We start from the raw sequence: 15,930 nt of genomic DNA, 5'->3' as shown, positions 1-15,930 counted from the left end.
CGCCGTCGGCCTCCTTGTCCGAGAGAAGGAACGGCACCGCAATTTGTTTTTTTTTTCCATTTTCTTTTTTCTTTTTTGACTACGAGGAGGAGCAGCGCCACTGCAACGAAGCAAAGCACAACGATGAGCAACCCTGTGGCGACGAAGGCCTCATCGAAGACCTCCGCCGTGACGGTCGACATGTGGGAGTCCTCGCCGTAGGCCCGTCGCGCGGCGATGAGGGCGGCGTTGGTGGTGCTGCTCATCCATAATGCGCGGAGTAGGGCATAGACGACGTCATGTGAGGCCAGCGCGAGGTGCCCACACAGAGCAGCTGCAGCGACCCTCCTCCTCGCCGGCGGCGCCTGGGGTGGAGCCATTGCCGCCTCGATGTCCGTCATGGACGTGCAAACCTTAGGCTCCAGAAGATTCCTTGTTGGTTGTGAGGATGGAGTGAAGGATCGGAGCTGCGGAGGCAGCGGCGAGAGCGAGTCGAGTAGGGGCCGGCTTCCGACGGTGGAGAGGCGGGTTTAGGGCGGCAGATAGCGGAGGGCGGCGCACGGAGGTAGCGGCGAGGATGGGGCGGGTGGCGTGCGGAGGTCTTCGATGAGGCCTTTCTGGTTGAGAACTGCAGAGACGCGGCCCACCTGCAAGTGTGCGAGGCTATGGAAATAGGAACGGGGAGCAGAACATAGGATGGAGCTGAAGATACACTAGAGACTTTTTAAATAATAGATAAGAGATATGTCATATATTTCTTTCTGAAGGATCGCATACTGCCGTACTGTAAGTTTATGCTAAGCCGTTGATAGGAATAAATATTTTAGGGCGTCGACATTGCTGCAGGGTAGCTGAATATAATGCTTGCCACATCAACACTGTGAGACGGATGAGAGGGAACAAAAGAAACAACCTGCGCCTCCCGTACAAGATACGATCCTTGATCACAAAAATATTGTGTATATTCCCCAAAAAAAAAATTGTATACATGTAGCTTGGATTAGCACGCAAAAAACTTCATCCGCACAATGCGATCTGTGGCACTATATTTCAGAGGATCATCAAGTAATTAGTGGCAGGATAACAATGCGTTTTTATCTCATATAGAAATAGGGCGGTGAACCGAAATTTCTTTTCCGTGCACGCGCGGAGCGCGACCTGTTGCGTGGGCCCATGTAAAAGCAATTTTATTTAAACTTTTTCTTTGTAATTTTTCTTAAATCTTATGAGAAGAAAAAACTTTTTAAATTTTTTTCTTTCATGCAAACTTTTGCTAGGCGCGAAGATGAGATATGATACAAACACTCTCTTATTGCTTTCGGTCAGAAGTCATACACACCGAGCGGATTAGTATGGTCCGTAATGAACAGGGACCAATCCGGGCCAACTCTTACTGCCGTCAGCAGGCCCAAGCAGGCCCAGCTTGCTCTCCACCCAACCCGCAGCCGAACAATGCCATGCCACTGCTGTCAGACCAGTTCCACACGGAAAACTCCAAGCGGAGGCGATTAGGAGGCGATCGGAGGCGACTCGAGGTGATCGGCGTTCGGCTGGCCACCTCGCCCCGACGGCCTGCCGGCCTCTGTGGAGGAGGGTGGCCCGACCCCCTGTTGGTCAGTACTAGCGTAGATAGTAGTTTGTTTTTTTTCTGGTCCAGTTGTTAGGTAAGTTTATGATTTTTTTTAGTGGCTTTAGTGATAGATTTACTGATGCTTTTGTTACTCTTTGTTTCTCCTTTAAGAACGAACTCTGGAGGTTCTTTTGTTCTTCGACCTGTTGGCTTACCGTGTTGATTTTTGATGGTGTCGTTGTCTTTACTTTCTTCAAAAGGAAAGATGTATCTTACCCAGTCTGACGGGATCATCCGGTTCGTTCGGAGATCTAAAAGCGTTTTGTGTTGCTGATAGTGGCTAAAAAATTTTAAAGATCTTCAATGGTCCTATCTTGTCGGTGGTGAACGTATCGACGATGGCTCCTCCAATCCAACTTGACAACGGCATTTGGGAAAGCTTCGAGGTACTGATGATCAGGACCTGTGTGTATATTGTTACGTACACTTCAGGTTTCTAGTTGTACTTCGTCTGTTACTGTTTGAATAAAGCTACCCCGTTTTCTAAAAAAAAGTTCCACGTGTAAAAGTCATTTGTCCCTTAAATATAATATCAAATATCAATTTCAATTAAAAATATCAGATAAAATTTCTCCCCGACTCGTTTCCATCATGGTTTTGCTCCACGTTGGCAGTGCCTGGCAATCGTATTACACATGGACTGTTTCCGGTCACACGGCAACATCTAAGAAATTTTGACAAAAATCAGCATATAGAAATATGATGAGCCCACACGTCATTCACTGCGCCTTTCTTCTTCCTCCATCTCCTCCCCTATCGTCCTGCTCCTCTCTTGCATCTCTCGGTCCAATTAAGCCTGCGGAAAAACCAACCCATATCCAATCCAATCACTGAAAATCCAAACTACATCCAATTATCCAATTAATACAAGATCATCTTGAACTATCAAAAAAATGCCCACATGCAATCCATACTACTGCCTTGACTCGTCGGTTCAAGTGCAGAGAGAGAGAGAGAGTACCATGGCTGCCGCTCCGGTGTCTGTCCCCCACATGAAGCTGGGCTCGTAGGGGCTGGACGTCTCCACGCAGGGCCTCGGCTGCATGGGAATGTCCGCTTCTACGGCCCGCCCAAGCCCGAGCCGGACATCATCGCGCTCATCCACCACGGCGTCACTGCCGGCGTCACCTTCCTCGACACCTCCGACATATACGGGCCACACACCAACGAGCTTCTCCTCGGAGGGTCGGTTGGGATTTTTCTTTCGTTCTAAGTTTTAAGGTGTGCTAGGTATCAAAATAAAAGAAGATTATTAAAAAAATTATGAGACGCCAATTCATCCTCCTTTAATTATTATTCTTGATCAATTATTATTCTTGATCCTACAGACACATAAGCCAGAAAAAAATATTAAGAGAAATACTTTTCGATTGACATTAAAATTTAAAGTTATTCATTGTTTGACTATATTTTTTGTCACACAATGTATTTGAAGGATTATAACTTATGTGAAAGATACTTCTCATATAAATGAATCATAGCCTTGATATGGGATGTATCTACTCGATAATACTTCAATACAAAATCATAAAACTTGTATAAGTTGCGAAAAATATTGGATAATAGACTCGAATGGGTTCTCATATTCATAACTTGCAAAGTTCCCTTTGAGATCTACTTGAGAGGAGGACAAAAGCACAGAAAAAACCACAAAGCTAAAGATTATAATGGTCCTAATATACATATTAGGACCTACACTAATCTACGCCTTCGGTTCATATCACCATCACTTTCTACATTGCTAATGGCCCAGGGGTCTCTTGGTCCATTTTTGTTATCGTCGTCGTCATCAAAGATGGAGGAAGAAGAGTGGGCAAGGCGGGTCTCATTGCCTAAATCTGCCCTCACGGTTTCTTCTTCTCACCTTTTCCTAGTAGGAGCACAGCTAGCAAAGGCGGATGAGGAGGAAGCTAGGATGGAGCGCTCGTTGCCGAGCCCTCTTTCTCAAGCTTCACTGTCTTTCTTCTCCTGCGAAGGCCGATGGTAGCGTGCAGCGACACAAGATTCCATCATCCATCCACTCAATGGTGCGCTCATCGCTCTGGACCCTATCCCCGCCATCTTCTTCATCTTCACGAAAGATCTCCTTGATAGCCTCATCGTTGTTGAGGTTGCTGTCAGTTTCATCATTGAACTCTTCTTACAAGGTACCGACTATGGTTTCATCGTTGGAGGTATCTTCATTCCCCTCTTCGGAGAATTAGACCTCTATCACTGGGAGTTTTATGTCTAAAAAGGCACTGATGATAAAGGTGAAAAGTTAGAGATGAAAGAGACGTGTTCGGCATGACGGAGGATTGCTAAGGAAGAAGATGCTTGTGGAAGGTTTGAGGGCACGACTTGGAGACAAGTTGTCCTCTCTATTTATTTGGAGAGTTGGAGGCATTCATTGTTCTATTCGCTCAACACTCATCATAAGTAAATTAAGACACATTTCACATGGCTTTTTGAGAGCGGAGGCATGGCATTGGAGGCCGTGGTGCTGTCCCAGCAAGGTGGTCGTTTTGGGTGTGGCGTCATGGCAGGAGCAGCAAGAGAGCTTGGAATGGCCTATTTGGTGGAGTCGAGGGTGCGATGGAGTTGGGCGGAAGTAGCTGGGACGCGTCTTTGGTAATCATTGAACGTATATAGTACGTATAGAGGGCTCTGATGGGTTAGAAGTGGACAATGATCTATTTTAGTTTGGCCTTGGCGAGATGTGTGTTCCAGGGTTTCAAAAACCGACGGTTACCGAGAAAAAATCACGATAACCGCCCATCTCGGTCTGGCTCGGTTTCAGAAACCGAACGATAACCGAATTTGAATTCAAAAAATTCGAAAAAATAAAAAAATTCAAACAAATTCAAAAAAAAAAATCTTAAAAAAACTAGACACAATTTTAAGAACTTTTGTGAAATTTTTTTTCAAAAATAATGTCGTTTGCATCTTATTCTATAGTAAGTTTAAAAAAATGAAAAATGTTGAAGCGTGCGGCTCAGTTATTAACTCATGTTAAGAAAAAGTTTAATATGAAAACACATATTTTTCTTATGTAGAACGTACCTTAAGAGGATCTTTAAAATTAATTTCACTTTATTTAGAGTTTTATTATTTTCTCTATGATTTTTACAAAGTTCACAAGCGTAAAGTGAATATGTTAAGAAATAGCATTGTAATTAACTTTTTCATATCTACTATTATTTTTCTTACGTAATTAATTTTTGAGGTGTGATGGATCAGTTATGAATTAATCTAGTCGCAACATATTTACCCAATCCTGTATATTACAATAACTAATTCATAAGTTCATGTATTTTTAAAAGAAATAGGATCATGTAAGAAGACTAACAAAATTAGTTTCATGATTTTTTATTAGCAAAAAGTAAACTATGCATTTAACTTGGTTTAACAAATACATTTTCTCACAAAAATTTTTGAACTTTTTTATGAGTATAAATATTTTTATCATGTAGATCATGTTACAAGGAAACCAACAAAATTTGTTTCACTTGATTTGAAGCTCAGGTAAATTAGTTATTGATTTTACAAAATTAAGATAATTTTTGGGTTTTTTGTTGAACGTCATTGAAAATCGAGATAACCCGAGCGGTTACCAACAAAACTGAGCGGTTATCGACAATGCAGAAAATTTGAGAAAACCGCTCGATAAATCGAGAGAACCCGAGCGGTTACCGACAAAACTGAGCGGTTATCGACAATGCAGAAAATTTGAGAAAACCGCTCGATAACCGGTTACCGAGTGGGTAAAATCACGATTTTTCCCTAAATTTCAAAAAATTTCAAATAAATTTTGTCCAATTTTTTTTGAATTTTCATCTATTTACCGTGATAACCACGAATTTTTGATTACTGCCGGACCTCGATAACTGAGCTCCGATCGGTAAGCAAAACCTTGATGTGTTCTCGGTTCTTCCGGCGAAGAACACTGAAATAAGGATGTCGTGTACGTCTGCATGTTTTGTTTTCTACCCTCCTCTATAATTACCAAGTACTAACTACTAGTACTGTGTGCAATACAATGCAAAGCATGGCTTTGATTTCTTCTGCTCATCTGAATTCTGCCTGCACCTGCATTCCAATTATGTTGTTTCCTTCATCGATCACAAAGTAGGGTAGATACTGAATACGGATGACAGAGAGTCGTGTTCCTTCGTCAGGTTTTTTTCCCGGTTGACTTGATTCTTTATTTTTAATATGAGATTCTAGGAGTCTTGACATCAGATTATTCTTTTAGATTTGAATTATCGATTCTCGGTTTATAACACTATTTTTGATTTTCTTGTATTATCGATGTCGTATATGTTTTCGATATTATCGTTATCGACTTCATTTCCGAACGAAAATATAAAGGTAAAAGTGGTTTACACCTTTTTCGATCATTTTCGAACCGTTTTCATCCCTATCTCCTCGAGTCTAACTCCTGCAGAGCACAAGATAAAACATCTCTGACTCTATGTCAGCCTCGGTACTTTGCCTTTTGAATTAACTGTTGTGGTCGAAGCCAAGGAATAGAAGCCCACACGGTACCATTATCCTAACAAAGAAATTATGAAAAAAATTAGTAGATAATCTCTTTATTTTTATATCTTATATAAAATCAAATTACGACATTGATATCGAAGTATTTATTTGGTGATGCTCACATGGCAGATCAATATCTTCATATTTTGAGTTTATATTTGATATTATCGTGCCTAACATTTATGTTTTTGTTACAACAGATAAACACTTATCTCTTGGTTCGAAAAACAAACTTTCCCACTTATGATTCAAAAATCAGACTTCCGCGATAGGTAAGGGAGGAAAAAAAGATTTTGTTTTTCCATCGGTAATGCTATGGTCTAGCAGTTCAGACGCGTCAGATGTTTTGACTGGGTCGACCCATGTACTAACGTTCGAAAAAAATATCTATTTAAGTTAATTTCTATATTTTTGCATCTCTAATATTTTAGATGTTCAAATTTAATATTTCAGTTGTTATAGAAATTTGTTACTATAGTTATTTTCATATGTTGCATACTGAAATATCTTTCGTATAGATCCAGGAAAAAAATTATCCATTCAATTTAATTTCTATATTTTCGTATCTCTAATATTTCAGACGTTCAAATTTAATATTTCAAACGTTATACAAAGTTGTTGCAATAGTTATTTTCGTATGTTGCATCCTAAAATCTCTCGTATACAGATTCGGATTAAAAAAATTATCTATTTAAGTTAATTTCTATATATTTCAAACATTATAAACATTTATTATTGTAGTTATTTTTTATGTTGCACCTAATACATCATATAGGTTTTGCATAAAAATGTCACATGCAATATGAAGTAATATTGTGGTGATTTTTTTTAAAAAATAAGATACATATAATAAACTATTTTGATACATATTTTTTAATTTACAAACATTAACTTTCGATATTACAAAGGTTACTTTTTAATATTGCGGACCTTGGAGCGGACGTCCCGACGTTGGCAGCTCCGTTTTTCCATCCCACACAGATCCGGAATCGATCCCATCGCTGGCTTCTTCATCCCAAGTCCGAACCCCTTCGGCCCCGTGCGCTGTCCCGTACGAGATGGCAGCCCCGCGGCGCGGCAATGCTATCATGTCTCAACCGCGGTGGCTACCTTGGCCCGCGGCGCCCCCCACCTCGGCGCGATTTCAAGGCCTCGTTTCCATGGGTGTCCAGTCGCACTTCTCTCGGCCGCGAAGGGCCCGGCGCCCACCACCTGCTCGTGCAAATGCGCAGGAGGGCCTGCCACCATGGCTGATCATCCACCAGATTAATTGCTACGGGACCGGAGAGGCTAACGATGTCCGGAAGGGAACTGGCGTTGCGCGATTCGAAGCCGAGGCTTGGGCCGCTCTTCTGCTTTATTAATGGTTGAGCAAGACAACGATGCAGCTGGTTACTGGCAAGTGCAGCAGAACTGAAGAAGCTCGGCATCATACTACGACATATGCAGATACACTGCCAACGCAATGCATCCAATTCACAGAATTTCCCCTCCCGTGATGGAGGGAAAAATTCCAGTAAGCCCTTGCGCACGTATGCGCTATCAAGATAGTTAATCTGCATTGAGATTCGTATTAAAAAATAAATAGACGGATGGATATTAAGTAGAAGAGATGGACGGCCAAGATAACCCGTGTATCCAGCAGTTGCCTTTCCCGTGACCATTGGTAGGTTTGCCTGTATCAGTGTTGGTCATCGGGTCATGTATCTTTCTTCTTCTTTTGTCGCCGAATGAGCTTAATTCTCTCTGACCAATTTACTGCATTTCTTGGCAGAGCAGCTGACCAAGGAGGATAATGCTCTCTATCCGAAGTGGACAGCACAAGATGACGCCTATTCGCACGCTGACGCTGACGGGTATGCGTCACTTCCATCGTAAAAGTCAGAATTTTCAAGTGCTAGCTCATCTTGTCGATCACTGATTAGGCCACTAGCTAGTTGCAACTGGAAAATACCATGGATTTTCTCTAGGCACTGGTCGAAACACATAGGGTGCCGACAAAATGGCACAAGGTATGAATCTGATTAACTATTCCTACTACATGCTCAATAAGCTTCACTGACGGGACATTTGAATCCTAAAAGCTAAGCTATACTGATTTGCATGCGCATGCAACACAAATCAGAAACCATCTGAGTACTTTGTTCTTTCTGAAACGAATTTACAGAAACCAATGTCTCTGTTAGCACTTATCTTTAATTTGTCCTGCGCTGTCCATGGGAACAATGTAAAAACACGAGTATAAATAGTTCGCATGATCTGCGTAACAACCGGCATATCTCTGTAGGTGGAATAGTGCCAGAAATCTGCAACCTAAGCATGTTTTGAAGTGAGAAACAGCAGGGAACAAACGAGACATCTCAAGAGTGCCCCACTAGATTTGGTTAAAAGGGAAGGCATGATGTACCTAACAAGGGTAACAAACCTTATAACGATATCCTTAGATGTATAGGCTAATCTTTCTAGCCACACTGTTTCACAAAGTGCTAATCATACTTTGACATTCTTTGATTGCCTATGCATAAACAAGGTGTCATAGGTTAAACTTTTACTCTTTCAGGCCCACCCCCCGTGCACAGCAGCATAGGTTACCCTTGTAGGCTGAAATTTTATAAGTTGAGGCTTGGACCAAAACCGTTGAAAAGTATACATGTGAATCATGTGTGTGCCTAGTGAAAGTTGTCATTCCCTGGAGGGTGTGCATGTTTGTCACAATAAGATGGGCCCCATGCCCTGGGAATTCTCTGATGGCCAGCAACAGGGATGCGAATGATGTTGCCCTTTCAGATAAGTGCAGCTTATGCATGATCAGCAGATTTTTTTTTTGGAGAATTTTATGATGATCAGTATTTTGTCGATATAGTGTCTGGTCTCTCTCTGTGTCTTCCTTGTTCCCTTTAAAATTAAAATTTCTAACCCCAAATCCTTGGTTAATATATTGTTCAGGTAGGCTGCTTGACTACCAAAATGACTGAGCAAAGGGAACTACTAACTATGTTAGGGCAGACAAAGAAATAATTCGAGCATTCCTCCATTTGTTATCCCAATAATCTCAAGAAAGTGAATTTTTGTTCCTTCTGAAATTTCCTGCACTTGCTATTGTTCTGCACTTCTGCTCGCTTCTAGAGTTCTATTCATGGTTTGGATGTTTGGTTTAGTTAACCAGGTTAGCAATTCTGGCAACACAACTACCTGGTGAAGAATGTTGTTTGGTTTGATTAGGTGAGCTAACTGGATTGTTAGCAGTAAGGCTTATTGGTTGGGTTATCCTCCTCATCCCGGTTACGACGCTGAAGTGATTTGGCAGGGGTGAAACAGTGGCAAGCATCACATCCTCGTCCTGCCGAGAGAAGCAGAGCATGCAGCCTGCACTGACCTACTGGCGCGCGCGAGTGCGGCGGCACATCTGAGATCCCACAGCCCTGTTGCCATCCCTCTCCCACAATCTCCAGCGCTGTCCTTGCCGGAGCCCACCACCGCTCCCGGACCCGTCCTTTTCGCCTCCGTCGCTGTCACCCCGCGCGGCCGCGCACACTAGCTCCCGACTGGCTCGCGCGCGCTCCCCAGCCCACTCATCAAGCACAAACCCATGCGAAAAAGCCGCGCGTCGTGCGGCAGCGCAATCATGGCCGCCCCGGAAACGTTTGCGCCTTCCATAAGGCCATTCCACCCTTCTCCATCTTTGTTTTCGGCAAGGCCTGCGTCTTCAACACCTTCTCTCTCTCTCTCTCTCTCTCTCTCTCTCTGGTCGTTGCCCAAGCTTGATTGATCTCTAGCTAGCGGATGAGAGAGATACTACTGTCTACTGCTCTGTAGTAGCCTAGCTGCCTAGCTAGTAGGTGTAGGTCCGGCCATCGCCGGGGCACAAGTGCCCTCCGTCGAGGACAGGATGAGAGTCCCCATGGTCGTGAAACCAGCGGTTATTCTGCTCCTCTTCCTCCTCGTGTCGGCGGCGGATGAGCGGGACGCAGTTGTGCGGAGGCGGTGGCGGCAGGTCCTGCTGCAGGAGAAGGCCACTCTGTTGGCACTGAAGCGCGGGCTCACGCTGCCGTCGCCGGCGGCGTTGGCTGACTGGAATGAGTCCAACGGCCACGTCTGCGGCTTCACCGGCGTCACCTGCGACTGGCGGCGGGAGCACGTCGTGGGCCTTACGCTCGCCAACATGAGCATCTCCGGGTCCATCCCACCGGTCATCGGCGAGCTCTCGCACCTCCGGAGCCTCGACCTGTCCAACAACAGCATCTCCGGTGCCGTGCCGCCAGCCGTCGGCAACCTCACGCGCCTCGAGAGCCTCGTGATGTCCGACAACCACATCTCCGGTGCCATCCCTCCTGTGGTCGGCAATCTGTCGCGCCTCCGGAGCCTCGACATGTCCAACAACAACATATCCGGCGCCATCCCAACGGCCATTGGCAACCTCACGAGCCTCAAGAATCTCTGCATGTCTAGCAATCTCCTCACGGGGCCGATTCCAGCCGAGCTCTCCAACCTCCGCAACCTTGGCGTGCTTGAACTCGGCAATAACCAGCTCCGCGGCGGCGTGCCGCCGTCCCTTGCCGAGCTGAGTGGCATGTACTACCTCAGCCTCGAGTATAACCACCTGTCAGGCCCCATCCCGGCGGCCATCTTCTTAAACTGCACCAAGCTGGGCGTTGCGGACCTTGGCGACAACGACCTGTCCGGCGAGATCCCCCGCGCCGCCTCAGGCACCCTCGCCGACAGTTTTGTCGTCCTCAACCTCTACTCGAACAGGCTGACAGGGACACTTCCACGGTGGCTCGCCAACTGCACGATTCTACTGACGCTGGACGTGGAGAACAACTCCCTCGCTGACGAGCTGCCGACCAGCATCATATCGGGCAAGAAGTACCTCAAGTACCTGCATTTGTCCAACAACCGGTTCTGGAGCCATGACGGCAACAGCAACCTAGAGCCCTTCTTCGCCGCGCTGTCGAACTGCTCGTGCATTCAGGAGGTCGAGGCCGGCGCTGTGAGGATGGGTGGGCGGCTCCCAAGCCGACTCGGCTCGATGCTCCCGCCGATCATGTGGCACCTCAACCTGGAGATGAACGCCATCGAGGGCCCGATCCCGGCGGACATCGGGGACGTGATCAACATGACGCTGATGAACTTGTCGAGCAACATGCTGAACGGGACGATCCCAGAGTCCCTCTGCCGGTTGCCGAGCCTGCAGCAGCTCAGCCTGTCCGACAACGCCTTGATGGGTGAGATCCCGCCGTGCATCGCCAACGCCTCGCGCCTCGGCGAACTGGACCTGTCAGGCAACGCGCTGTCGGGAAGCATCCCGAACAGCATCGGGAGCCTTGTCCAGCTCAGCTTTCTCTCCCTGCAGAGGAACAGGCTCTCCGGGGAGATACCGACGAGCCTCGGCCGCTGCGCCAGCCTGATGGGCCTTGACCTCTCAAGCAACCGGTTTACCGGTGTGATACCCGAGGAAGTCGCCGGCATTGTCAAGTTGACACTGAACCTGTCGCGCAACCAGCTCGGGGGAGAGCTTCCAAGGGGCCTCAGCAACATGCAGCAAGTACAAACGATCGACCTGTCCTGGAACAACTTCACCGGCGAGATCTTCGCCGGCCTCTCGGGCTGCGTCGAGCTGACGGTCCTCGACCTGTCGCACAACTCGCTCACCGGCGTCCTCCCTTGGTCCTTCGGCGGCCTGCAGAGCCTGGAGACCCTCGACGTCTCGAACAACTCCCTGAACGGCGAGATCCCCGTGAGCCTGATCAAATGTACCGGGCTGAAACATCTCAACCTGTCGTACAACAACTTCAGCGGCGTCGTGCCCAGCACCGACGCTTTCGCGCGGTTCAGCTTTCTGTCCTACCTTGGCAACCGGCGGCTTTGCGGTCCGGTGGTCAGGCGCGGCTGCGGAAGGCACCACCGCACGTGGTACCAGTCCCGGAAGTTCTTGGTCGTCATGTGCGTTAGCACCGCCGCGCTGGCGTTCGCGCTGACGATCCTCTGCGCGGTCAGCGTCCGTAAGATCCGTGAGCGTCTCGCAGCAATGCGGGAGGAAGTGTTCAGGGGCCGACGCAGCTGCGGCTCGTCGCCGGTCATGAAGTACAAGTACCCGCGGATCACGTACAGGGAGCTGGTCGAGGTGACCGACGAATTCAGCGCGGACCGGCTCGTCGGGACGGGCAGCTACGGGCAGGTGTACCGCGGCACGTTGCGCGACGGCACCATGGTCGCCGTGAAGGTGCTGCAGCTCCAGACGGGGAACTCGACCAAGAGCTTCAACCGCGAGTGCCAGGTCCTGAAGCGCATCCGGCACCGGAACCTCATGCGGATCATCACGGCGTGCAGCCTGCCGGACTTCAAAGCGCTGGTGCTGCCGTTCATGGCGAACGGCAGCCTTGAGCGGTGCCTCTACGCGGGGCCGCCTGCCGAGCTGAGCCTGGTGCAGCGGGTCAACATCTGCAGCGACATCGCCGAGGGGATGGCCTACCTGCACCACCACTCGCCGGTCAAGGTCATCCACTGCGACCTCAAGCCGAGCAACGTCCTCATCAACGATGACATGACCGCGCTCGTCTCCGACTTCGGCATCTCCCGGCTGGTCATGAGCATCGGCGGGGTGGCCAACACCGCCGAAGTCGGCGCCTCCACCGTGAACATTCTGTGCGGCTCCATCGGGTACATCCCTCCAGGTACGTACGTGCGTACCATCAAATCGCACGCTCCTCTCCATCAATTTCACTGCTCCTGATGATCGATTCTGAGTGGTTCTTAATGGTCGGAAGAGTACGGCTACGGCTCGAGCCCCACGACGAAGGGCGACGTGTACAGCTTCGGCGTGCTGGTGCTGGAGATGGTGACGAGGAGGAAGCCGACCGACGACATGTTCGAGGCGGGGCTGAGCCTGCCCAAGTGGGTCAAGAACCGCCACCACGGCCGCGCCGACGATGTGGTCGACCCTGCGCTGGCACGCATGGTCCGGGACCAGACACCCGAGGTGAGGAGGATGTCGGACGTGGCCATCGGCGAGCTGCTGGAGCTCGGCACCTTCTGCACCCAGGAACACGCGTCCGAGCGTCCGACCATGATGGACGCCGCCGACGACCTGGAGCGGCTCAAGCGGTACATCGGCGGCGACACGACGGCCACCTTCGCGTCGTCGGTGGGATTCTCCTCCACGACATTTGAAGATATCGATTGACTAGTAGGAGCAGCTACTAAGATCATGTGGTTCATACATGCATAGCTAGCATAGTAGCATTCCTCCAAGAGGTAAGATTCTATTCTAACCGGTAAATTAATATGGTTTGAATCTGCAAAACGTGCAGGAGTGCAGAGATATTGCAAGAACATAGGATCAGTTCTTTGAAGGTGTCTGAATGGTGTAATATAAGCATTGGCTATAACTCCATCTAGATTGATTTCAGTTCAGGGAGTTGCTGAATTGATCGCCTGTTTCTCTTGCTTAGCTTCTGTTTTTCCCTGTGAACTTTCTTCAGCAGTTTGTTCAAGTGTTGTGTATACAGATACAGATTTCAGGCCAAAATTAAAGTCTGGTTTATGAATACATATAAAACAAACAAGACCGGTGCCAAAGTTCGATGGAAAGTTGTCTGCATGATTCGGATAATCCAAGCGTGCGTCGGAGCATATTGGGATCACGTTTGAGAATGCGGCAAGTAGCAATGCCTAAATTGGACCAGCCTAGCAAATATAATATCCCAGTGATGATGGATAATTGGATATGCAGTCATGCAAGAATGCAGATGATTGCGTGTAGTTGTGTGTTGAGCTCTTAACCAAATCCAATGAATGGTCCACTGCTTGTGCTTCTCATAGGGTATTTCTGAAAGTAGTTTGCATGTGCAAAGATGAGACGAATTATTATGAACACTTCTAAGTAGCATCTACAAAGGGTTTTTTAGAAAATTGCATGGTAGGCCTCTGAACTTGCGCGGTGTCTCGCTTAGCCCACTGCCACCCCCACCCCACCCAACTTTCGGTTTACTTCCTCACGCCTTTGAACTTGCGTGATTGTCTCACCTGGCTCTTCAAACTTGCATTTTAACTCAAAAGAGCCGAGAAAGTAATTTTTAATTTTTAGGAGCTAGGGGAGACAACTGCACAAGTTCAAGGGACCAAGAGAAGATAATCTACAAGTTCCTAAGGCTAGATGAGACAACGACGCAAGTTCAAAGGTCTGAAAGAATAGACTGCAAGTTAAGAGGCCCAGGTGGGACAACCCCAAGTTTAGGGCTTACGGTGCAATTTTCCTTTTTCTTTTGGCCAGTGATAAAGTTGCATTTGTTTCTCGTAGAAAACCACTCATTGGAGTTTAATTAAGTCTCTTCATCATGTATTTATAATATCTCATGTTGAACACTTGTCTTCTTTTAGAGATTTGTATTTTTCCCCCCTCGTAAATAGCTGCTCATTGGGGTTCAGCTTTCAGTCTTCATGTATACACAGATATATAACAAAGGAAGCATCGGTTTAGAGACTTAGGAGAACTGGTAAGAGCACATGATGAGGAATATAATGAAAGAAGAGTGGACTTCGAATACATGAGATCTTAGATTGAAGACATTTTACCTTAGAGGGGAGAGTTGGATCAGACTAGTGGTGAGGGCTGGTGGTGAACGATCGTGACATCCGACTCCCTACCAGAGTCATTCACCCCGATTAGAAGCCGCCGTCTCCAAGAGCATGCTAGAGCAGCGTCGATCAGACCCGGAGGCAAGCTAGAAGATCTTATCCTCTTTCTACCTTGAGTGTTCGAGCTAGCGGCGCTAGTGGCACTGCTTGTCACCAGCGCTGGCGTCGATAGGCCTCACCACCGCATAGATACTCTGTGACCAGATCCTTAAGTCAGAGGGGTAATAAAGGAATAATGCAATCAAAAGATCAATAATTCTTTTAAATTTGCTAGCCTCTAGCTGATAGTCAACTCGCAAACTGCATTCGGAAGATCGCTCCTATTCCATGGAGGAGACTTATCGAATAGGGTCTTCACCCTTTGGGCAAATTTTCTAGGATATCTTTGCAAACGAAAAGGTTGTTACAACACAACTAGTCTCGACAAGGGTAATAAAGAATTTACTGTTACATGTAGGGTTGTCCTTTGTCAGGTCATTCTAATCCATGTACACGGTCCCTAGGTGTTGGTGCTTCTTCAAGGGACTGAGTCGGTAGCTTGATGAAGTCCTCCACCACATCCCAGGTCGTGAGGCCCTTATTATTCAACTCCTTAATGCGCTTTATCAACGTCTTAAGTTGGCAACCCTCAAGGTTTGAAAGAAGGAAGCGGTACTTGAAGGTATAAATAACCCCTCACCCTCATCCTTGTTTGCTGCTACTTGGGTATGAAAGAAAAACCTTCTAGAGCAAAAAGAACTCCCTCCCATTCCAATCTAGTGTGTGATTTGAGAACAAAAGTGAGTTGGGTTGAGTGATTATAAGTTTGGGTGCAAGTGAGTGTATCTCCCATCTTGAGCACTCGAGTTCATCGACAAGAAGTTCGCGAAGCATTTGTTACTCTTGGGAATTCAATCCCCTAAGTGGCTAGGCATCGTCAGCAAGCACCCAAGGTTATGGTGTGCAATGGGAAGTTTGTGAAGGCTTTGATTTCGCCTTTAGAAGGGAAGAAATCAAGAGTGGAAACCCAAACTCAAGTGTGACAGAGCTTGAGGAGAAAAAGGTTGAGAGAGACCCAGCTCAAGTGTGACCGAGCCCTTCAACAGAGACGTGGGAACCTCTAGTGGAGGTGTTCAAACTTCGGGAAACAAATTAGGTGTCTTCTCTCTTGTTTTCTTTTTCTT

The 15,930-nt window shown here is 47.0% G+C and overlaps 1 protein-coding gene across 1 annotated transcript; it reads left to right on the top strand.

Moving 5' to 3' along the window:
• Positions 1-9,412: 9,412 nt before the first annotated feature.
• On the top strand, positions 9,413-13,709 carry LOC133902463 (putative leucine-rich repeat receptor-like serine/threonine-protein kinase At2g24130). Its single transcript, XM_062344058.1, has 2 exons — positions 9,413-12,804; positions 12,898-13,709. The coding sequence occupies exons 1-2, from the start codon at positions 10,020-10,022 to the stop codon at positions 13,311-13,313; spliced, it is 3,201 nt and encodes a 1,066-aa protein (XP_062200042.1). The 5' UTR covers positions 9,413-10,019; the 3' UTR covers positions 13,314-13,709.
• The last annotated feature ends 2,221 nt before the right edge of the window (positions 13,710-15,930 follow it).

This window comes from Phragmites australis, chromosome 20, assembly GCF_958298935.1.
Source record: "Phragmites australis chromosome 20, lpPhrAust1.1, whole genome shotgun sequence".
NCBI lineage: Eukaryota > Viridiplantae > Streptophyta > Magnoliopsida > Poales > Poaceae > Phragmites > Phragmites australis.
The sequence above is the reverse complement of the archived record's forward strand: the minus strand, read 5'-3'. Positions and strand labels throughout refer to the sequence as shown.

What these genes read in the sequence shown, in the direction of transcription:
- LOC133902463 (XM_062344058.1), top strand. Translation starts at nt 10,020, where the DNA reads ATGAGAGTCCCCATGGTCGTGAAACCAGCGGTTATTCTGCTCCTCTTC. An exon ending in CATCGGGTACATCCCTCCAG is followed by an intron (nt 12,805 to 12,897) that starts GTACGTACGTGC and finishes AATGGTCGGAAG; the next exon opens with AGTACGGCTACGGCTCGAGC.